Here is a 22,622-nt window from a genome sequence, read left to right as displayed (position 1 = left end):
GGTTCACTCCTTCAGCCAGCATCGTCTCCTACGCTTTCTACTTTTTCAGATGCAGACTGGGCTGGTAATCCAAATGACAGGCGATCCACGGGGGGACATGCCTTCTTTGGTCCTAATTTGATCGCCTGGGCTGCTCGTAAACAAGCTACAGTGTCCAGGAGTAGCACTGAAGCTGAATACAAAGCAATTGCAAATGCTACAGCTGAGATCATATGGGTACAGTCCTTGTTGAGAGAATTGGGAGTTTCTCAAACTCAGCCGCCTGTTCTTTGGTGTGACAACATTGGTGCTACATATCTGTCATCTAATCTAGTGTTTCATGTTCGGACAAAACACATTGAAGTTGACTATCACTTTGTGCGGGAACGTGTTGCACAGAAGCTACTCCACATCAAGTTCATCTCTTCAAAAGATCAACTTGTTGACATCTTCACGAAGCCTCTACCACAACCTCAGTTTGTAGGCTGCAGACGCAATCTTAACGTACTTTGTACTTCAGGGCATAGTTAAGATTGAGGAAAGGTGTTAAACTGTATTTATATATAACCTCTGTATAAGTCTTGTATATTGTACCGTACACCTTTATGTACCCCTTATATATATAAGATAGCCACATCCATTATGGGTGTCGTGCAGTTTCCCCAAACCCTAAGTCTTACAGAGAACAACGAAATGCTGGCGGCAGCAGGGCGAAGGTCCGCCTTACAACATCGCGGCAACATACACCGTCCAGGCGACCAGTCAATCCCGGCGCTGTGCTCGGTACAGTAACTGAAGCCGACGACCCGAAATATTTGGCCGGCACCTACCGCGGCACCGGAGCGGGAGCGGGCCAAGGGGCCGTCTCCCCGTGCACCGCACCGCACCGCCGCTCGGCAGCCCCCATCCCGGCGCGGTCAACCGCGTCGACCCCACCCGAGTAGAAGCCCGGCTCGCCCCCACCAACCCACAAAGACGACCACCACATGTCTCACACGGCGACGCACCACCTCGCCCCGTCCCCGTCCCCGTAGTCGCAAAAGCTGAACAAAAGGCAACGCGAGAGAGAAATCGCGGGAAATCACCGGCGCCAACCCCACGCGCGCCCGCGTATAAGTGCCGCGCACCACCACGCCTGCCATTCCCCAGCCCGCCAGCCCACTCACCCCTCCCCCTCTCTTTTCCAGCTCCCGCTCTCATCATCGCGGCCCGAGGCTAGGCGCCCCGCGCGCATGGCAGTGGCACTCGCCGCGCGCCACCAACTGCCGCACTGACGCCGCCGCGCAAGCGCAGGGCTCGTTCGACCGCGCGGAGTAAACCTAGGTGAGCGATCGGGCTTGGGGCGCGATGGAGAAGGTGTGGGACTCGGGGCGGCGGATGAGCCGGAGCATCGGGCGGGGGATGGGGGTGGAGACGTGGGGCGTCGACGAGGCCTTCCTGCAGGGCGGCGGCGGCGGCGGGAGCAGGCGCGGCAGCCGGGGCCGCGCCGACGACGACGAGGAGGCGCTGCGGTGGGCGGCCATCGAGCGCCTCCCCACCTACAGCCGCATGAGGACGTCCATCCTCCAGGCCGAGGCGGCCGCCGCGGCCGCCGCCTCGCCAACTGACGGGGCGGCAGAAGGCAAGCAGCAGTACAAGGAGGTGGACGTGCGGAAGCTGGCGGTGGGCGAGCGGCAGGAGTTCATCGAGCGCGTCTTCCGCGTCGCCGAGGAGGACAACCAGCGCTTCCTCCGCAAGCTGCGCGACCGCATCGACAGGTACGTACGTTAATTACCACCTGCTTCCCCCCCGTCAATAATCAACTCCAAACATACGTAATCCACTTCAGCTACCACAGCTTGCCGTTACTCATTTTGGTTTTTATACTCGCGTGCGACCCCGACCAACAAAATAAGTACAAAGCTGATTAAGCATGCGATTTCCACTGGCTTGAAACTTTGGCCGTAGCAGCGGACTACGTGCAGGCGCACGCCATTGCATGTCACGGTTGTTGCATAATCTTAATCATTACTAGCTCCTTGCTTAATATAAACACCACAAGAACAACAACTTGTCGATCATGACCACAACAGACATGTTTCAATTCAAAACACTCGGAAAGGTACCTCTCAACTGCGCAATGCGCACTCAATCAGGCAAAAGGACGCTAAAAAACCCGGCCGATCTCTCGTATCAGATATCGCTCCCAAAACGAGTATAATCCTCCATCCATACTTTCTCGCAGAATTATTCGTTCCATACTCCGGAAATTAAGACTTTTAACCCACCCGGTGCGGTAGGCTCCCGGCCATCCTTACCTGTGGGAGGCTTCAGTTTTCACACGTGCTGTGATGTGTTGATTGAAAAGTAGTCTGTGGTCTTCTTGGTGTGGCTGAAGCTGTACGCACGAAGAAAGTGATTGATGGCAATGTGGCACTAGATATTGGCGTTCACTTCTCTCCCTATCCCTGTTTGCAATATGTTTCCAGGAACTAATTAGTGGGCCGGATGCACCTGTCGAAACGTCGCTGCATGCAGGTGAACCGATCCAAATCAATGTACCGACCGAGCTGAAACTAACCACAAGGGCCTGCGTAATTACGTCAGCAGGCATGCGCATGACATCAGCACACCAACTGTTCTTTTTTTTAATTTTTTTTGCAGATTAACCTGTGGAGTTAGTTAAATTTTGACATCCACACAATTTGAGTGCAGTCTCCTTCTGCATAACTTAATTCGAGTTGTGGATTAGGATCAACCGTAATACTGTAGTATAGTTAGTAGCAGTTGACTGAACAATCCATGGAGTTGTGCACCAGTAGCACTAGCCGTGTACTACGCCTTAGTTCAGATCAACCTTTGCAAAAGGAGAAATGGAATATGTGTTAGTTCAAGTTTCTTCGCGGTTTGCTTTTGGGACTACAAGTTTGCAGTATTTTAGGAGTGCTCTTTCTACTTTCTTGATAGAAAATGATGCACTTTGTGTGAGATTCGAAATGGAAACATTCTGCCTGTCTCTGGCCCCAAAGGTCGCCTAAAGTTGACAGCCAAACCCACACCGTAGCTGGCTTGCTCCCCACGTGGATGAATGATGGCGCCAACAGTAACATAGATCATTTCCTTTTATGGCGTGAAGACACATAAAAATCAACCGCTGACCCATCGAACATGCTAAAATAGTTTATTTGTGTCCTGTACCTTATTAATAAGTAACTAATGAAGTACCCCTCCGGTTCTTTTTATTCTGCATATAAGAATTGTCTGAAGTCAAACTTCATAAAGTTTGAAGTCATGACACATCTACTGATATTGATTTTACATTGTGAATAGTTGCATTTTTTTCTATAAAGTCGATCAAACTTTATGAGGCTTGATTTTAGACAAATCTTATATATAATTAAATGGATAATGTTTGTGGGAAGAAAATAATATCGAACTGAAAATCGCATGCATGCATGCAGGGTGGGCATCGAGCTCCCGACGGTGGAGGTGCGGTTCGAGCGGCTGACGGTGCAGGCGCGGTGCCACGTGGGCAGCCGCGCGCTGCCGACGCTGCTCAACGCGGCGCGCAACATCGCGGAGGGCGCCCTGGGGCTCCTCGGGGTGCGGCTGGGCCGGCAGGCGACACTCACCATCCTCAAGGACATCTCGGGCGCCGTCCGGCCCTCGAGGATGACGCTGCTGCTGGGCCCGCCGTCGTCGGGGAAGACGACCCTGCTGCTGGCCCTGGCCGGCAAGCTGGACCCGTCTCTGGCGCGCGGCGGCGAGGTGGCCTACAACGGGTTCCCGCTGGACGAGTTCGTGCCGCAGAAGACGGCGGCGTACATCAGCCAGACGGACGTGCACGTCGGCGAGATGACCGTCAAGGAGACGCTCGACTTCTCGGCCAGGTGCCAGGGCGTCGGCACCAAGTACGGTAAGTACACCAACCCTTCACCTAGCTACCTAGCTAGCTAGGTAGCTACCTGTGCATGGATTGCGTGGAAGAACTTTAATCCACGGCCTTGCTGGCTTTGGCTTTCGGACAAGTGGTGGATGATTGAGGATTTTGAATGATGGGGGGACAAATATATTCTGTTGCAGATCTCCTGACCGAGCTGGCGAGGAGGGAGAAGGAGGCCGGCATCCGGCCGGAGCCGGAGGTTGACCTTTTTATGAAGGTAGGCACGCTCTTTTCGCCGCAGTTGTGGGTACAATATTCGGAGGAGATTGGTTCCTATAGAAACATACAATCACAATTCCAAACTTAGATTCACTTAGGAGTAGTAAAAGAAGAAAAAAAATTCAACAATGATCAGTGTTGTTTTAACTTGTGTTTTGTCCTTGAAACTTCACATTCTAATAATAGACCATCACCTTCTTAACATGCCCCCCAAAAGATAGGGGCTCCATTTTTCTAAAACGAAATGACACTCGTGTGAAACATGTACGAACGATACGACTGGCAGGTGAGCCGGCCGACGTGTTCTCAGATGGTTCACAAAAGAGGAAGCGTCTTATGAAACGGACATGCTTTGTTTCCAAGCTTTTTTATTTACTTTCTCTGTACTATGCACATCAATGACGCATTCCCTGTCTGTCTCCAGGCCACTTCGATGGAGGGAGTGGAGAGCAGCCTCCAGACGGACTACACCCTCAGGGTACGTACGCGCGCGCGCACGCCTGTCTGAATGTCCTTTTCTGACGTCGCATGAGGCTGCAGTTTTCTTGGTTTCGCTTCTTTTTGCCTGGCCGAAATCGCACCGTGGCGAGGTTGGCGAGATGTTACAGCGACCACACATTGACAAATCTGCACCCATCTAGAAAATGTTCCCCCTTTCTTGATCATGGCCAGTGTGCAGTGTACTCAAGCAAGGAACAATCCCAGTCAGTCATGGACAGCACGGCACAGCACGAAGCAGAGGTGCGGTGGTGGTAGCAGTCATGGTGGCGGGGGTGGCGGCACACGGTCCACACGAACCAAGAACACCAACCCACGCCGTCGTCGCAGCGAGTAGTGGTTGAGGCTGAGCCAGCATAGCCAGAAGGATAAGCACTCCGACTCGACTCGAGTGGCAGCGGGAGTCGGTAGCAAGTAGGCAGTGCGTCGGTCTGCAGCTCGCTCACCCCTTCTCCCTCTTTTGACTTGCTTGGAAAGCGCAGAAGCTCTGCTCCATTTTCCACCGTCGGTGGGGCCTCGCTGCGCCTAGCTTTGGGGGACGGGGGGTTGGTGGACGGACGCACGCTCCGGCTCGCCGTGATGATGGCGTCACCGGATCGCGATGACAGGCGCAGCGCATCGCATCGCATCGCACCGGCGGCCGGCCGGCCGCGAGATGCCCGTGACCTGTTTGCCGTTATGCCCGGCCGGGGCCGCGGCCTTTTCTTTGTCCCGCATGGCGGGTAGCGGTTCCTTTCGGGCCATCAACCCCCGGTTTGACGAGTGGCCCTAACGAAATGGAAATCTCGCCGTGATTACCTTGACCGCGACGGACGTGGACGTGATGACGGAGTGCTTGTTTTTTGACCAAGTTTGTTTGTGCCTTTTTTTTCCATGGGGACAGATACTGGGGCTGGACATATGCGCGGACACCATCGTCGGCGACCAGATGCAGAGGGGCATATCCGGCGGCCAGAAGAAGCGCGTCACCACCGGTAACCTAATCTCTCGCCATCACCCCGTCATGCTTACCTCACCATTCTGTCACATCATATTATATTTAATAAATGGCTGTGTAGGATAATCCTCCTTTTCAAAGAAATAAAAAATGGCATGTCGTATTAGGCCTTGTACAATGGGAGGTGCTTAGGAGAGGTGCTTAGAGAAATAAACCAGGATTTCCTTAAGCACCGGTGCTTATTTGTACAGGGTAGACGCTTAACTAAGCGTCTCTCCTATAAAAATAGGCACCGGTGCTTCAGAAAAATCCGGTTTATTTTTCTAAGCACCTGCCTAAGCATTTCCCATTGTACAAGGCCTTAGAGGCTCCTCCTGAGAGGAATTTGCTGAACATGTTGGCCTTTCTAGAAGGCTGGTGAGGTTTAGGTGTCCATGCATACATACATACAGTTGCTGTGTCACATCCTGTGGTTCCTACGGTTGAAGGGTGTCTGTGCCATTGAGATGTGTTTCAGGTCCACACATTAGGGGCCTGAGCGTTTGGTTGGGAGTTTGGGAGGGCACGAGGCCATTAGCGTGCTGCCATTGCACAGTTGTTGGAGGGTCGTTGCCACTCTTTCGGTGTTTCCTCTAAGAACGTACGAACGAACGCTACGATCCAACCTCTAGAGGAACTAATCGTGATCCTGACATGCTAGAGCTTCATGCCTCTTCTTTTGGCCTTTAGCAGCAGCCTATGCCGTGGCAGATTACCGAGTGGTGACACTTTACAGAGTCAGCGGCAATTTGCAGAGTTGCTGAAAATAATGGACCATAAATATATATATGGCCGAAAACTGCTGGCGGGGATATCGCATTATGGACGGGTTGCAGTTTACATGTGTTGCTACATTGCTTACTGACCCGTTCCTGCACGAGCAGTTTCTTTAGCTTGTTTCTGCTTTGCGAAGAACAAGACCGCTGCATTATATAATTGTTTTCACGTTGCATGTTGTATTTCTTCTTCATGAAAGGGCAGTGCTTCCGCCAATTTTTTGCAGAAATAAAATGCATTCCACATAATTGAAGCTGGGCCGAAAGTGCAATCGGGAAAGCAGCTTGATTTTTAGCTTAGAAATGTATACCAATGCTAAAGCAACAACTTCAAACCATTTCACACGGATTTTGTGTTGAGGGGTCAATGGTTGGTGTCAGCATGATATTGCTTGTTACCAAACTGTATCGATTTCTTCTTAATTGAAAAGACAGAGCTCCTGCCAGGTTCATAATGATAATAATAAATAATAATATAAATTGATGAATCCGAGGAATTTTCAGAACATTACCAGGATGCAGGTCTTTGAAATGATTTGGCTCATCTGACTTGCAGGAGAGATGATTGTCGGTCCGACAAAGGTGCTATTCATGGATGAGATATCGACTGGGTTAGACAGCTCCACCACCTTTCAGATTGTCAAATGTCTGCAGCAGATTGTGCACTTGGGCGAGGCCACCATCCTCATGTCCCTCCTCCAGCCAGCCCCTGAGACCTTTGAACTCTTTGATGACATCATCCTACTGTCAGAAGGCCAGATTGTTTATCAGGGACCCCGTGATTGTGTCCTTGAATTCTTTGAGTCCTGTGGCTTTCGCTGCCCAGAGCGCAAGGGCACTGCAGACTTTCTTCAAGAGGTAACATCAAGCACTAGCCTAGTTATCAGTTACCGTCTTCCTGAGCGTTCCATGTTAATTATTATTTTTGAAGGGATGAAAGCTCCATGTTATGATATAAATGAAAGCCTTGTATTTAATTTTCTCAGGTGACATCAAAGAAGGATCAGGAGCAGTACTGGGCTGACAAGCAGAGACCGTACCGATATGTTTCAGTCTCAGAATTTGCGCAGACGTTTAAACGGTTTCATGTTGGACTACAACTCGAGAACCATCTCTCAGTGCCATTTGACAAGAGCCGCAGCCATCAGGCTGCCCTGGTATTCTCCAAGCACTCGGTATCAACTCGAGAGCTCCTCAAGGCATCCTTTGACAAGGAGTGGCTCCTCATAAAGCGCAACTCATTTGTATACATCTTCAAGACCATACAGGTGGGCATAATTTTCCTGTCCATATCGCCACTTCTTAAAATCCACAATGCGAAGAACCTGACATTATTTCTCGGTGAACTCCGAAGCTCATTATTGTAGCCCTTATCGCGTCAACAGTCTTTCTAAGGACTCAGATGCACACAAGGAATCTGGATGATGGTTTTGTCTACGTGGGAGCACTGCTTTTTACTCTGATTGTGAACATGTTCAATGGTTTTGCCGAGCTCCCTTTGACCATCACAAGGTTGCCGGTGTTCTTCAAGCACCGGGACCTCCTCTTCTACCCTGCTTGGATATTCACACTACCGAATGTCGTTCTCAGAATCCCATTTTCAATGATCGAATCCATAGTATGGGTGGTTGTCACATACTACACTATGGGATTTGCCCCAGAAGCTGACAGGTACATATGGAGTAGAGTACATGTTGTTACGTGAATCAGGACCTATAACTTTTGTGACTGCTAAATTGCCATCTTTGTGCGCAGATTCTTCAAGCAGTTGCTCCTTGTGTTCTTGATCCAGCAGATGGCTGGTGGGCTTTTCAGAGCAATTGCTGGCCTTTGTAGATCCATGATCATTGCTCAAACCGGAGGAGCCCTGTTCCTTCTCATCTTCTTTGTCCTTGGAGGATTTCTTCTGCCAAAAGGTCGATTACTTATCTTGTTCATTTTCACTTCACATTCTTCTGCAGCTTTGCTGACTAGTCCTTTGCTCTCCACTATCAACAGACTTCATCCCAAAATGGTGGATCTGGGGCTATTGGATTTCACCGCTGGTGTATGGATATAATGCTCTAGCAGTGAATGAATTCTATTCTCCTCGGTGGATGGACAAGTTTGTAATGGTTAGCTCATTGCAGCACTCATCTTTCACTGATTGACGTGTATGCTTTTCTAACAAGCTGTGTTCATGTTGATAGGACAAGAATGGTGTTCCTAAAAGACTAGGTATGGCTATGCTTGAAGGCGCCAACATTTTTACTGACAAAAACTGGTTCTGGATTGGAGCAGCAGGGCTGTTAGGTTTCACAATCTTCTTCAATGTGCTCTTTACTTTGTGCCTCACGTATCTGGATCGTAAGTATTGGAAAATTAATCTTATTGCCTTCCGAGTTCTGCTAATAAATTTTGGATCAGTATGTAACCCACTTACTCTTTACTCGTTAGCCTTGGGCAAACCACAAGCTGTTATATCTGAAGAAACTGCAAAGGAAGCAGAAGACAATGGGCTTCCGAGAGAGACAGTAAGCAATGGCAGCACAAGAAGAAATGGCAGCATGAAATCGAAGGATGGGTCCAATAACAGTAAGCTATTCTGACTGAATTCATATGTAAATAGGACAGCATAAGTAAAAGTTTCTAAACTGAAAGCTAAAATTATTTCAGAGGAAATGAGAGAGATGAGACTGAGTGCTCGTTTGAGCAATAGTTCATCAAATGGAATTTCTAATGGGATTTCACGAGTCATGTCCGTTGGCAGCAATGAAGCTGCTCCAAGAAGAGGAATGGTTCTTCCATTCTCCCCTCTATCTATGTGTTTTGATGATGTGAACTACTATGTCGACATGCCTGCAGTGAGTTCACTATGCACAATTTTCTCATCATTGTTTTCCTCAAACAAGCATCAAAATGAGTCCTCATGACTTTTTTCCACAGCATTTTGTCATGTTCTTATCGTACCTTCCTCCTCAATTAGAAATCTGGAAAATTTATGAGGTCTTCCTATCTATGTAGGAAATGAAACAGCAAGGAGTGACTGATGATAGGCTCCAATTGTTACGTGATGTTACTGGATCATTTAGACCTGGAGTGCTAACAGCACTCATGGGAGTCAGTGGAGCAGGAAAGACCACTCTTATGGATGTTTTAGCTGGAAGAAAGACTGGTGGTTACATTGAAGGAGATATCAGAATTTCTGGTTATCCGAAGAACCAAGCAACATTTGCAAGGATTTCTGGCTATTGTGAGCAAAATGATATCCATTCACCTCAGGTCACGATTAGGGAATCTCTGATATACTCCGCCTTCCTGCGTCTTCCTGAAAAGATCGGAGATCAAGATATCACTGATGAAATCAAGATTGTAAGTCATGTCTTTTTGCCTTTTGGAATACTATATCTTTAGTTGCTTACTAACTTATATTGGAATATCGAATCATTTTGCTACTTTGACAAGGTGAATTAAGCATTTTCACTTGATTTTTACAATTAGTGTATACCTCTTGGATCTTGGTACAAGTTAATTGGATGCTTGAGATTTGATAAATATATGTCAAGAAATGTTCATACAACTTGGAATTTTTTGTTTGCTTTATCAAGCTCTTATCTGACATTGTTTCAATGGTTTCAGCAATTTGTTGATGAAGTTATGGAGTTAGTGGAGCTCGACAATCTGAAGGATGCTTTAGTTGGACTGCCAGGAATTTCAGGTCTTTCAACAGAGCAAAGAAAGAGGTTAACAATAGCTGTGGAGCTTGTCGCAAATCCATCGATCATCTTCATGGATGAACCGACATCAGGTCTTGATGCAAGAGCAGCAGCAATTGTCATGAGAACAGTGAGGAACACTGTTGACACTGGACGGACAGTGGTTTGCACAATCCACCAGCCAAGCATTGACATCTTTGAAGCTTTTGATGAGGTGAACACTGAACATAGACAAATCAGTTTAAGTGTTAGTTCAACCTTTTCAGCAACTAAACTATAACTCGAGCTCTTTCCTGCAGTTACTATTACTGAAAAGAGGAGGCCAGGTAATATACTCTGGGAAACTGGGTCGCAACTCACAGAAAATGACTGAATACTTCGAGGTACGGATAGAATTACACGATTATGGTTTTTTTAAGTGGGAGATATCATTTAAATAACTAAAATAATTTTTTTTATGTCTAATATTATGTTCAATGCTACCAGGCGATTCCTGGAGTGCCTAAAATCAAAGATAAGTACAACCCTGCAACGTGGATGCTTGAGGTCAGTTCAGTTGCTGCAGAAGTACGCCTGAGTATGGATTTTGCTGACTACTACAGGACTTCAGATCTGTACAAGTAAGAAAAACATGTTTTTCATCATATGGACCTCTAATGTTTTTCTCAAAGTGCATAATCATGGCACAACTTTAAGGAACAAAATTCTCATGCAATACACTGTCTGTATTTCCAGGCAAAACAAGGTATTGGTGAGCCAGCTAAGTCGACCAGAACCAGGAACATCAGATCTGTATTTTCCTACAGAATACTCGCAATCCATTATAGGGCAGTTCAAAGCCTGCCTCTGGAAGCATTGGCTGACCTATTGGCGCAGCCCAGATTACAACCTTGTCAGATTTTCCTTCACTTTGTTCACAGCCTTGCTGCTGGGCTCCATCTTTTGGAAGATTGGCACCAATATGTAATTACTGTACTTATCTTCATCTTTGACTCCTTAATCCTAATGTACCAGCATCTGAATTTTTGGTGCCTTGTGATGCAGGGGGGATGCCAATACTCTTAGAATGGTCATTGGAGCAATGTACACAGCAGTGATGTTTGTCGGCATCAACAACTGTGCAACCGTTCAACCAATTGTTTCAATCGAGAGAACAGTTTTCTACCGAGAGAGGGCTGCTGGGATGTACTCTGCACTGCCATATGCCATTGCTCAGGTAAGAATAGAGTAAAATAAAAGAGCTATAACTAAACAGAGTGGTAGATAAAGTATTAAGGTTGTCATTGGCTTCTTCGGGTATCTCAAGCCTTTGTGTGTTGCTTCAGGTTGTCATGGAGATACCTTATGTCTTCGTCCAAACCTCGTATTACACCCTCATCGTATACGCCATGATGAGCTTCCAGTGGACAGCTGTCAAGTTCTTCTGGTTCTTCTTCGTCTCCTACTTTTCCTTCCTCTACTTCACCTACTACGGGATGATGACTGTATCAATCTCACCAAACCATGAGGTTGCAGGCATCTTCGCCGCAGCTTTCTATTCCCTATTCAACCTTTTCTCTGGCTTCTTCATCCCAAGACCGGTAAGTTGTGTTCCTACATTAGATGATTGTTGCAGTTCTTGCTTTTTCGTAAGATCAATTACTTATTCTGTTCTTGCTTTGTCCAGAAAATCCCCAAATGGTGGATCTGGTACTACTGGATTTGCCCATTGGCATGGACAGTGTATGGGCTCATAGTGACACAATATGGAGACATGGAAGACATCATCACCGTCCCAGGCCAATCTAACCAGACAATCAGCTACTACATAACACATCATTTTGGATACCACAGGAGCTTCATGGCGGTCGTTGCACCGGTGCTTGTGCTCTTTGCAGTGTTCTTCGCTTTCATGTATGCTCTCTGCCTCAAGAAGTTGAACTTTCAAACACGGTAGGAGCGGAAAGCCAACAGACAAGATCTCGCAGGCAATATGGTCGATTTTTCTTGATCCAACTCTTCTTTTGTCCTTCCATTTTTGGGTCTATTTATGTGCCAGTGTAAATACAGGTGTAGTTTTTTGGATTCCTTACATAGTCAAATACGATGAGGGTGCACCAGCCTTTCAGGCTTGGAAGTGTATTGCATTGCAAATTTGCAAGACTGCGATGAGCAGAATTTGTTCATGGCCTATAAATACATTGGAGTTTTTTCTTTCACAAGTTCACAACCGATTTTGTCTAGCAGTAAGGATAGCAGCCTTTGGGCTTTCTAAATGGTGAATATTTTCTTCTTTTTTCTGTTACCACAATGGAAGCTTAAATTTTGACCACATGAGATCAGATTTCGAATAGATTGTATAATTGCATTTTTCAGTGATGTTAAGGGACATGCTATAGTGGTGAAAATATAAGAATGCTCAACATCTGATGTACATAACGAAAACATCCAATTTTCTGAGAAGTACAATTTCTTATTCTCAATTGCTCATATCGTTGGAACAGGGAGATGCTATCTTACATTAGAAAAAGGGAAGAAGCTAAAACAACAAGAATGACAACCTTTCTTCTATTTAACACTCAACAATGTTTTGTCGAAGCAGTGTCGTATGTACAGTGTCATTTACATTCTCACTTAAACAAAGGGCAGCATCACTAAGCAGCCATCAACTTAAAAAATACTTTCTGAATTTTCTGTACATAAAGGAACAAGAATATTGAAAGAAGTTCATCGACTTTGAGCTAATTCCATCGCTTCGGAGTATTTGAGGTTCTTGGTGAGGATGTTGCTTGTGTAATTGTGCTTCTTCGTGTGCTTGCTGACGCTGTAACAAAATAGTTGGTAAACACTTCAGAGTACTGTATGTGTGTCTGGACCTAGTGAAGCTTATGTCTGCTGTATTGTATCAAATGTATAGTTTAAGCTCAGTTAATTTAAATTGTACCCGAAATGTTTGGTTAGGGAGCTTAGTTCATGAATAGGTAAATACTGCACAAGAGTAACTGGGGACGGCGCGGATCAAAGCAGATACTGTATAATACTAGAGTAGGGAGAAATAGACCATAGGTGCAGGAGGAGACCTTTAATGAACAGATATGATGTACTCCCTCCATCCCAAAATGCTCGACTTTATACTAACTTTAGTACAAAGTTATACTAAGGTTGAGACACTTATTTTGGGACAGAGGGAGTATAAGCCTTTTTAGATATTCCAATATGGACTACTACGGAGCAAAATGAGTGAATCTACACTCTAAAATACATCTATATACATCCGTATGTAGTCCGTATTGAAATCTCTAATAAAAAGGCTTATATTTAGAAACGGAAGAAGTATATTCTTTTATAGCGCTCACTTGAGCGGTGCCCTAAGACTCAAATTATCTCCTAATCTTCCAGCCAAACTAACAGAACTAAATCTGCTGCAGTTCATGAGCCACAGTAACTATAGTCCATGAGCTATAATAACTTGAAGTGGGCCCAGACTCATGACATGCTCCCTGTAGATTTCTAAATTGTCTTATCATGTTATTTCGTGGGTACTGGTTTAATTTTTCCGAGCATTAAATCTGCACTTGTTTACGCGGTCAATGGAATATTCTGAAATATAATAGGAGTACTAGTATACTTATCTTTAGATAATAGTACTAGCGTACATTCTGAAGCATTATAAGGACATTGCAATAATCTTTACTCAGATATTTAGATCCTAAGCCACGAACAGTTGATTTAATTGCACCCCAAAGCAGTAACCATATCTGCTATGGTGGCGCACAATTTCAATGAGATACAAGTGAGCTTACCTGAAGATCTAGGAGTAGAATCTCTTGATTTGGGCCACACACTAGAAGATGGGGCTGTTTTTGGTGTTGTTGCCTTTTGTACTCGAGTAGTCACCTTAGGTCTGCATGAGGAAGAATGAGTGCTTACAAGTAAAAATAGGTAAGCCAAAAGGCTAAGGGCCAAGTAAGCACATAGAGATATTCATCTAAGATTTTTGACATCATAGTGCCTGATTACCTTAGTTACCTACTCCAGTCACATGGATTGCTTTTACTTGTATTAATTAATAGTGCATTTTTACATGGTAGAGAATACTAAAGGGAATTTCTCCCCTCCTATGAACAGAAAGATGGTACAGTACTAAATTGAAAATGGAACCATGAGTTCATGATGCTACCAAGACAACCGGAAGTACTTACAGTCGATCTTTTGGTGTGTTGGGTGCAGTTTCTTGTTCTTTCCATGTGCTAGCTATTTTTTCCTGCTCCGGGAAGAGAGCAAAGTCAACCATGCTACTTATTGAGCCGTCGGTTTCTGTACCCATGGATATGCCACTATCTGATATATCGCTTAACCTCCCCTCTGAATCAGCGTAACCAAAGCTGGCAAGCTCAGGGTCAGCTGAATTCGGACCCATATCATCTTCAGGGAGCTTGGAAAGTACCATAATCTCCCTCTGCTGCTGAATATCATCAATCGACTGCATGGAGCTAGTTTCAGAATGCCTGTCACTGATCTCAGAGAAGTTATCAGCATCGGAGCCTGCCCTACTGATAAGGCCCATTGCCTTTCCGCCAGATGCCGTTCTTCGATGTTGCATTTTGCTTCCCAGGGAGGATATTCCTGGGGAGGAGGACGAATGTTTCAGCAAGGAATCAGCACGTTTGCCTGTCTTTACCCTTGGACTGTGAGTCTGTAGCTGGTTGATCTCCTCATCCTTCTTTGCAATTTTATCTTTGAGCAGTGAGAGCTGCAGGGTGAAAAACAATATTATAGTAATCAAATGATACATGGAAGTATCATGTGGTAAACTGTTAATATTATAGTATTTTTTCTCAAAAAAAATATTGTATGTTTTTTCCATGGGAAGTATCATGTAGTTGCATTTCATGCCAGAGGTAAGTTCCACGCTTACACCATCTATTATGTTTTCCAGGTGCATAGAACACATTGAGGATACTAGAATAGTACTAGTTATATGTAATCAAGAGAAGTTGGTTATACATTTCTGTTGCCAGTGTTTCAATAATAAATTAGTTAGCAAAATATAAAACATGCAAAATTCTTCACCTGTTCCTTAAATTCTTTGATATCTTTGCCCTCTTTATTTGCCTTTGCAGCACCTAGTTCCACTCCTGAAACTCTTTCAGCAAACCTCAAAGTACTTAAACTCTCTGCATAAGATGAGACATCTGGATTGATCTGCACAAACATCAGGGTCTTCGCATGGCCACCTACAAATGAATCTTTTCAAGTTATAAAAAATATAAAACATGTAAAACAGTGTTAGATAGCCAATGAGGAAAGATAGGCACCCAAAGAACTTTGCAGGACTTGTGTAAGTTTGCTGTTTCGGTATGGCACATGAGAAGTCTTCTGTGATAAAGAAAATATAACATCTCCAAGAGCAGACAGAGATTTATTGATGTGTTGTGCTTCTTTGAGTCTATCGCCTGTAACAGCAGAACGGTCCACCCTTTCGCTTCCAGCAAGATCAACAAGATGGAGGGCCCCGCGCAAAGTAGCTCCAGTTTTCAAATCTTCACCTTGAACATGTACAGTGACAACACTGAAAAATACTCGAAATGAGCCTGATTTTCAATAGAATCAGCAGGAAACCTCGACTGAAATCATGGAGCGGTAAGATTAACCTGTGAGATCTGCTGCTTCGCTCGTTCAGTGCTGTTGCACCCACAGATCGGTTCCCAAGTCCTGTTCTCATTAACTCAATAACATCGGTCGTAGAGTTGACGGGATGCAATGTTGCATCAGGAACAGCAAGCCCATTGGGATGGCTGGAATTCAAAATCCCTAGAGTGTGCAAGTTAAAGGAAACAACAGTATGTTCTTTACATGCATTTGTAACCTTCCAGAGGTTTAAGGGGGTGTGCTATGACAAGATGAAACAGATACGTGGCATTCCATTAAGGACAGTAAAGGGATGTTCAACCAAGTTCCAAGTTTCTACACGTTCATTTGAAGCGAATCAACTGACCAGTCAAGTTTACAACTAGACCTTAGGTTAAGTATTTCAGTTGCATTAATCCTTCTTTTTAATCTAGACACACTAACAATGGATTTGTTAACTAAATCAACACATCATAGTGTATGTATGTTGACCACATGAAAACAGATCAATATGCATAATAAACATAGGTGACTATACAATGTAAGCGACAAAAGGATATTTCTTCTCTGAACCATTGCTTCCTAAGAGATCATGGATTTGTTCATTGTATATCTCAATCATTTGAACACTGACTTCATAATTGAATGTATCTCCTCGATTGCGTGATATAAGGAACAGGTCGTTCAGAGCTCTGAAATTGACACCCAATTCCTCCTCCGTAGCATCTTCAGGTCCAGTCTGAGATATTAATTAGAAAAGGCACAATAAACACATCGTATCTGTCAATAAATAGTGGTTATAATTCTCAAAAAAGAAATTTAAGACTGTTATATTGAGATCTTCATACCATTGTGTAGGTTTTTCCTGATCCAGTTTGTCCATACGCAAAAATGCAAACATTATAGCCATCAAGGACTGATCTAACTAGTGGTTGAATGTCCCTGAATACCTCATCTAGAAAAAAAACATAAATTAAAAAAATCAAACCACATCGTATACTACCACGGAATAGGCCACATATTCATCAGTACCTTGAGAAGTAGTGGGGCCAAGAACTTTGTTAAATTTAAACAACTTATTCCCCTCTTTTCCAATTTTTGTAGGGTTTGCTAAAATGAGTTCACCGTTATCACCAGTAATTTCAGTTGTACTAGACTTATGATCCTCGTTAGGAAGAAAAGGTCTTATCCGGCAAAAGACTCTGATATTTCCTGATAAAAAATTAGAACTCTTAGAAAGTTGACACAGTTATAATATCAGCATGTGTAAATTGACGTTGCTCACATAGCCACCTTTTAGCTCCTGAACCTCGTTGAACAATTTTCTGTTTTCTTCAAGAGCAGCGTGATACTTCTCTGAAGCATTTGCTAATACTTTAAGGCTTTGTCCTGAGGAATCAAATAAGATTTAAGTTATAAAGTGCCAATAACAAGAAATCAATTAATTACTCACTCATTTGTTCATACCAAGGCCACTAAGTTCTTCAGACCATCTCTTCTGGCAGTTTTGGATTTCATGCCTAATGGAAACAGAAGATAACCTCAAATCCTGATAGGGAGAAGTTTTAACTTAAATTGATGACTTCATCAATTCTTAAAAGAAATATAGAGGAAATATAAAGATTGTTTTAACCAACCTATACCTGAATATTCTGCATTTGTAGACCTACAAATTGGTTCAGCATGATTTCCTTCTGCTCCCAGGTCTGGATTCTTGCTTCCAACAATTCTTCAAGATATCTTTCTCTCTTAGTAGAATCTTCTAGTTTTAGCTCCACTTCCTTTATTCTCTGTTCAAAATTCCTATTTTCCTGTAAAGCCGTAGTCTTCAAATCTTGAATATATGTCTCATGTGATCTTCTTGCCATGGCAAGCTCTTGCCTGAGTTGTGATATTACATTGCCACTGTTCTCTTTATCCTTTAGAAGATTAACTACATCTTTGTTCTTAGTTTCCAACAGGCTGTGGCTCTTTTCACATGATGATTTCATGGCTTCTAATTCTAACTTTAATTTCATAATTGTAACTTTATAGTTTTCTTTCTCCTTCATCAAACTGATGAGTTCATCTTTATACATAATTGGCTTAGCTATATGTTCATCCGCTGATTGATTTCTATCCCCATCCTTGCCTTTCTTCAAGATAACCGTGTCTTCCTTCTCCTTTATTAACCTAGCCATTTCTTCCTTCTCTTTCATCAATCTAATTATGTCTTCCTTGTCATTCAACAATCTAGTCATATCTTCCTTATCCTTTGTCAGTGTAGTTACATTTTCCTTGTCCTTCGTCAGCTTTGTCTGATCTTCCTCAAGTAATTGCCTTTTCTCTTCAAATTTGTCTTTCTCCATCTGCAAATAAATTGAATTACTTTTGAAAAATAGAAAAAAATGTGTTCATTTTCTTATTTTTATTAGCAGTAATAAGTCTATTATTCTTGGTATGGATAAATTCAAACTCTTGGTTTTTCATCCTTCCTAAAGCAAAGACAGGCAAAGCTTCTGTGTGCAAAGTGTTTCTCTTGTAAAGATTGAAAGAGCAGACGTAGAAGTGACATCAAATGAAAGATATGAGGGGAAAACATAGCAGGATTTCATAATTTGAATATAATATAGGAAAATGATGGTAATATGAAGATGTCACCAATGTTATATGAGAAACATACCTTCATCCGGTGCACAGGCTCTGCAGCAACCTGGAAAACAATTAAGGAAAGAAAATAAGGAAAGAAGCCAACCATTTGCACTTATATTGAGGTCATCATCACCGAAACTTACATGTGCTTTTCCATTTGCTGCATTTGAGCTTACATGTATTTGCCCACTTGTCCCACTGGCCAATGCCTCTAAAACTCTAATCCTCGATTTGTATTTCTCTTCGCGTGCTTTCATAAGGTTATTTTGCTGCATGGAGGTTAAATTTACAACAAGAACAAACTGAAAAATTAAGTGTGAATAAGTATTCCTTACATTTCTTATGTGCTCAGCCTGCGTAGAAATTCGTCGTTCAACCTCCAATATGATCTTTCTCAACAAGAAAGCGAGATGCTGTGCAAAGAATACTATTTTCATATTCAAGAGGATGAAAAGAGTCTACAGCAAAATATATCGGAGTTTCAATGTATGAAAGGAATAAACTAACTGCATTGCTTTTGAGTAGCCTACATAAGGAATTTCTCCATTCTTCCTCTCAATAATCTCATCAAGGATGCCATTCACAACACTCAAAAGTGACTGAGTAGGGGCATTCTGCAACAAGAATATTGTGACGCAGAGAATGAAAATCAAATCTGATGTCTAAATAATTCCAACAGGTATATTTTAGTACACAGTACTTACATCCAAGCTGGTGGATTTCATCATATCTGAAATTTTAGAACTAGGCAGATCAGAATAACCTCCTTGCCTCAGTTGGAAGACTTCATGAAAATTGCGTCCGGCATGCCGTGCTGTAGAAGATAGTTCAGGTCGTGATATAACAGAAGGTGGTTCTACAGAAGAAGAAAAAATGATTTAGTTGATAACGGAACCTGTTTCGTATAAAAACATCTCTAATTGAAACGGTCAATAATGTATAAATCTACATACATGCAATTTAGTAGTACAACTTGACTGTTAAAATTACGATTTCTTCTATATTCTCAATCCTCAGGAATAATGTAAAGCACCACCCTCAGTATACCCTCACTGGATAACTCCTAGAGTTAATCCCCTACCCAAATCTTTGAACACATAAATAGGATCTCACCTGACATGGCTGGACTTTTGGAGACCTTCTGTAGCGTTGTTTCCATTTGTTTGACATCTTCTCTTACTTCAGAATTTTGTGTGACCTGACCATTCTCCCTTCTGGGGAATCCCACGGTGTGCATCCTCCCATTTTGTGGAAGGCCGCAGGTCCAGCCTTCCCCAGCATGGGAGACAAACCGATCCCTTAGTGCAAGAAGACAGGCAACCACAGCTGACATCGGGCCCTAAATTAGTGGCAATAATGCCGCAACAAAACCCAATAAGGCCTCGAAGATGAAACTTTGTATTGCAGAAAACAGCTGGAACTGCAAACATGCTCCTTGGCAGCATTGCAAAACTGACAACTATTGCGAAAACACATGTGCATAGTACTACTGCAGCACATAATATCACATTAAAAAATTGTGGCACTCCAATATTTTATTAACTTCAATATTTTAGGCAGTTTAAACCTGTATTATGTTCAATGATAAAGAGGAATTCTCCATAATTTTGCCATTTGTACATGGCATCAGACTAGCCAACGCAATCGGTGTGTTACATGGGTTCTGGACTAGAACACACTATAGTTACAGACAGCAATTAACCATTTGTTTACTTTAAAAAACATTTTACCTGCAATTGGTACGTGTTCTAGTAAAGAACCCACGGCTGCATAGTTATATTTGTCATTTTTTACTTCAGAAAACAATTTACCACCGTCGCCATAAAAAGACAATTTACCACTGTTTTACAATTAAACTGAACTTGAAACTGATCACCAACTATACTTGCCGATCAGATATTCAGATATCCTACCAGCTCGATAACTGGAGGTATTATTTGTTCAACTGTTTGAGAGTTGATGGTTATCGCAAACCACATGCGACATCCACTAGCAGTTAGATTCGGCAAGCACAGACTGACAGAGATTAATGTGTCGCTTGCCCACACAACAAACCGTTCAATGACAACCGGCAACACAGAACCTAGAGCGAAAACGAGCTCCTAACTTGTTCGACGCGAAGCTCCAGCTACCTCACACTCACAGCAATCACATCATCCGATTCCCCGTCGGCAGGTGGCGACGGGTCAACGGGTAATCCAAAATATGAGCGCTGGTGATCACTATCACGCCGATTGCTGGATGAAGAACACAAACAAACAAACGACCCGCGTACCGTCTCGAGGTCCGAGGGCGCGAAGCTGGGAAGGCCCATCCGCTCCACGGCCGCGAGGAACCGCCCGACATCGCGCTCCGCCGCCGCTCCGCCCTGCGGCACACGCAGTGTCAACGACGATCACGACCAGACAAGCCGTAGCGGGAGAGAAGCGGGTGGGCGGGTGGCGGCGTACCTCGTAGCGCGGGGAGGCGGGGCGGGCGAGCTTGTCGAGCGCGGCGCGGAGCAGCGCGCCGTCCGCGAGCGCGGCCCTGAGCTCGTCGTCGGAGGCGCGCGGCGGCGGGAGCGGCAGCGGCAGCGCCGACTCCCGGAGCAGCGCGCGCAGCCACGCGACGGCCTCCGATCGCCGCCGCTCCGCTACGGGGGAAAATCAAAATGGTGGAACGAGTCAATAATTAACCATCATCGGCGTGGGGGCGACCATACTTTGAATGAAGCCCGAGAGGGTTTTACGTACGGGACTCGGCGGCGGTGGCGGCGGACATGGAAACCGAGTGCGGCCGGCGGACGGGCGCGGGCAGAGGGAGGAGAGGGTCGGGGGATTGGAGCCGAGAGCCGTTTGACCAGAAGAGGGAGGGAGGGCGAGCGCGCGCCGGGGAGAAGAGAGGCGTGGGCGAGTGGGCGACGTGCGGGGGCGATCGATGTTGCTTGTGCTGTCTGCTGCGCGCTAGATTTTGGGGGTGATTTTGGTTCCCGTCGTGGATTGGGATTCTTCTCACTGAACTTGCCCAGGGAAGGTACAAGGTCAGATCAGCAGACTGTTTTCTTACGCGGGAGGTGGAGGGAAAGGTAAGGGAGGGGCCTCACCGGTCACCACAACTCTGGTTATCATGCCTTTCAAACTTTGGGAGGGCATCTGGTGCTCCCGACACTTAAATGCTACCGTGATACGGGCATCTGAGCCGTTGGATTTTTAGATCGGACGGCATTCAGGAGATGTTGGATCTGTTGGATCTATGCGCCATTTTTGAACTTTTCGGAGGCTTTTCTGCAAGTGTTGCAAAGTAATTGCGAGCCATTCTATCTGAGAATCCGACAGCCCAGAACCCCGTATCATGGTAGCACCTACGGCTTGGTAGCACTAGATATTTTCCTTTCAAACTTTAGTACTTATCTTTGCTAGTACCTCTATTGTCGATCCCTAAATGCAAGTCTCACGTGTCCAAGTTTTAGGATGGAGGGGATAGTGCTTATTTCAAACGAAAGAAGAATAAATACCCCCAACTGTCGTATTTTGACCACATCCACCCCCAACTGCAAAACCAGGATCGTTACTCCGGCTTTGCCTACATGGCGAATGTTTTGCCAGGTAGGATTGACTGAGGCGCCTCCTTCACGCGTGAATCGGCTGAGAAGGTTCCTGCTTTGCACGGGAGGAATTGGCTGAGAAGATTCCTGCTTAGGATGTCCATATGGATTTTGTGGAGTGATGATAATCTTGGAAGAAGATGTCACAAGTGCATGCTTTGGCAGGTATTTTCCAGCACTGTTCTGATTCCATTTGATTGGTGCACAGTTTTGGTGTATAATTTTGGATCTTTTGTGAAATTTCACAAGATTGGAGGAATTGGGGTTGTGAGTTCTACTCCTGGGTGGACAATCCGACGACGTCATTTCGGAGTTGCCTGGTTGTGGACCTGTGCCTGACTGTATGGGAGAAGAGAGAGGAAAAGATGAGGTTGATGGAAGATCCGTCGAAAGAGATATGTGAGAAGATGGAGATCTATAAACTGCAAGAGAAGGTTGAAATTCAAGCTGCTGAAATCAAGACACTGAAGATGGAGATGCTCAGATGCAGGGGTGTTTAGAAAGCTCCTCTGGGTTTTTCTGTTGCATTTGCTATATATCTAGGCAGTGCTATGTCTAGACAGTGAGATGTCCATGTGTTGAAGATGTGGTTTTCTTATGTTGCCTCTGCAATGTATTCATGCAGATTGATGCTAGTGTGTTTTTGAGCACTTTATCTGAACAATGAATAAATTCAATTATATCAATTTTAGAAGCACTCTTGTCTGAATTTTTATCTAAAAATGAGTATTAT

General features: G+C 44.6%; 2 protein-coding genes across 2 annotated transcripts; one reads left to right on the top strand and one right to left on the bottom strand.

The window, feature by feature from the left end:
* The first annotated feature begins 1,056 nt into the window (after nucleotides 1-1,056).
* LOC125525219 (ABC transporter G family member 42) lies at nucleotides 1,057-12,263 on the top strand. Its single transcript, XM_048690229.1, has 21 exons — nucleotides 1,057-1,736; nucleotides 3,420-3,874; nucleotides 4,042-4,118; nucleotides 4,545-4,598; nucleotides 5,502-5,592; nucleotides 6,927-7,228; nucleotides 7,357-7,638; nucleotides 7,725-8,041; nucleotides 8,126-8,286; nucleotides 8,369-8,484; nucleotides 8,560-8,716; nucleotides 8,807-8,944; nucleotides 9,026-9,213; nucleotides 9,374-9,721; nucleotides 9,989-10,279; nucleotides 10,365-10,448; nucleotides 10,552-10,685; nucleotides 10,801-11,028; nucleotides 11,110-11,281; nucleotides 11,391-11,645; nucleotides 11,732-12,263. The coding sequence occupies exons 1-21, from the start codon at nucleotides 1,327-1,329 to the stop codon at nucleotides 11,999-12,001; spliced, it is 4,530 nt and encodes a 1,509-aa protein (XP_048546186.1). The 5' UTR covers nucleotides 1,057-1,326; the 3' UTR covers nucleotides 12,002-12,263.
* Nucleotides 12,264-12,594: 331 nt separating this feature from the next.
* Nucleotides 12,595-21,364, bottom strand: LOC125525221 (kinesin-like protein KIN-14M). Its single transcript, XM_048690230.1, has 21 exons — nucleotides 21,039-21,364; nucleotides 20,757-20,938; nucleotides 20,582-20,674; nucleotides 19,420-19,645; nucleotides 19,011-19,162; nucleotides 18,837-18,920; nucleotides 18,642-18,719; nucleotides 18,450-18,575; nucleotides 18,338-18,367; nucleotides 17,319-18,023; nucleotides 17,143-17,224; nucleotides 16,969-17,064; nucleotides 16,708-16,887; nucleotides 16,524-16,630; nucleotides 16,236-16,414; nucleotides 15,699-15,863; nucleotides 15,363-15,616; nucleotides 15,118-15,281; nucleotides 14,247-14,797; nucleotides 13,848-13,948; nucleotides 12,595-12,868 (listed from the first exon to the last, which is right to left on the bottom strand). Exons 1-21 carry the CDS (start codon nucleotides 21,064-21,066, stop codon nucleotides 12,786-12,788), a joined length of 3,666 nt encoding a protein of 1,221 aa, XP_048546187.1. The 5' UTR covers nucleotides 21,067-21,364; the 3' UTR covers nucleotides 12,595-12,785.
* Between the last annotated feature and the right edge of the window lie 1,258 nt (nucleotides 21,365-22,622).

This window comes from Triticum urartu, chromosome 7, assembly GCF_003073215.2.
Source record: "Triticum urartu cultivar G1812 chromosome 7, Tu2.1, whole genome shotgun sequence".
NCBI lineage: Eukaryota > Viridiplantae > Streptophyta > Magnoliopsida > Poales > Poaceae > Triticum > Triticum urartu.
Note: the sequence above shows the minus strand (reverse complement) of the source record. Positions and strands in the feature narration are given on the sequence as shown.

What these genes read in the sequence shown, in the direction of transcription:
- LOC125525221 (XM_048690230.1), bottom strand. Translation starts at nt 21,066, where the DNA reads ATGTCCGCCGCCACCGCCGCCGAGTCCC. An exon ending in TGAAATCCACCAGCTTGGAT is followed by an intron (nt 18,921 to 19,010) that starts GTAAGTACTGTG and finishes TTCTTGTTGCAG; the next exon opens with AATGCCCCTACTCAGTCACT. An exon ending in AGCCTGTGCACCGGATGAAG is followed by an intron (nt 18,024 to 18,337) that starts GTATGTTTCTCA and finishes ATTTATTTGCAG; the next exon opens with ATGGAGAAAGACAAATTTGA.
- LOC125525219 (XM_048690229.1), top strand. Translation starts at nt 1,327, where the DNA reads ATGGAGAAGGTGTGGGACTCGGGGCGGCGGATGAGCCGGAGCATCGGG. An exon ending in GGGCGTCGGCACCAAGTACG is followed by an intron (nt 3,875 to 4,041) that starts GTAAGTACACCA and finishes ATTCTGTTGCAG; the next exon opens with ATCTCCTGACCGAGCTGGCG. An exon ending in AGGACTTCAGATCTGTACAA is followed by an intron (nt 10,686 to 10,800) that starts GTAAGAAAAACA and finishes CTGTATTTCCAG; the next exon opens with GCAAAACAAGGTATTGGTGA.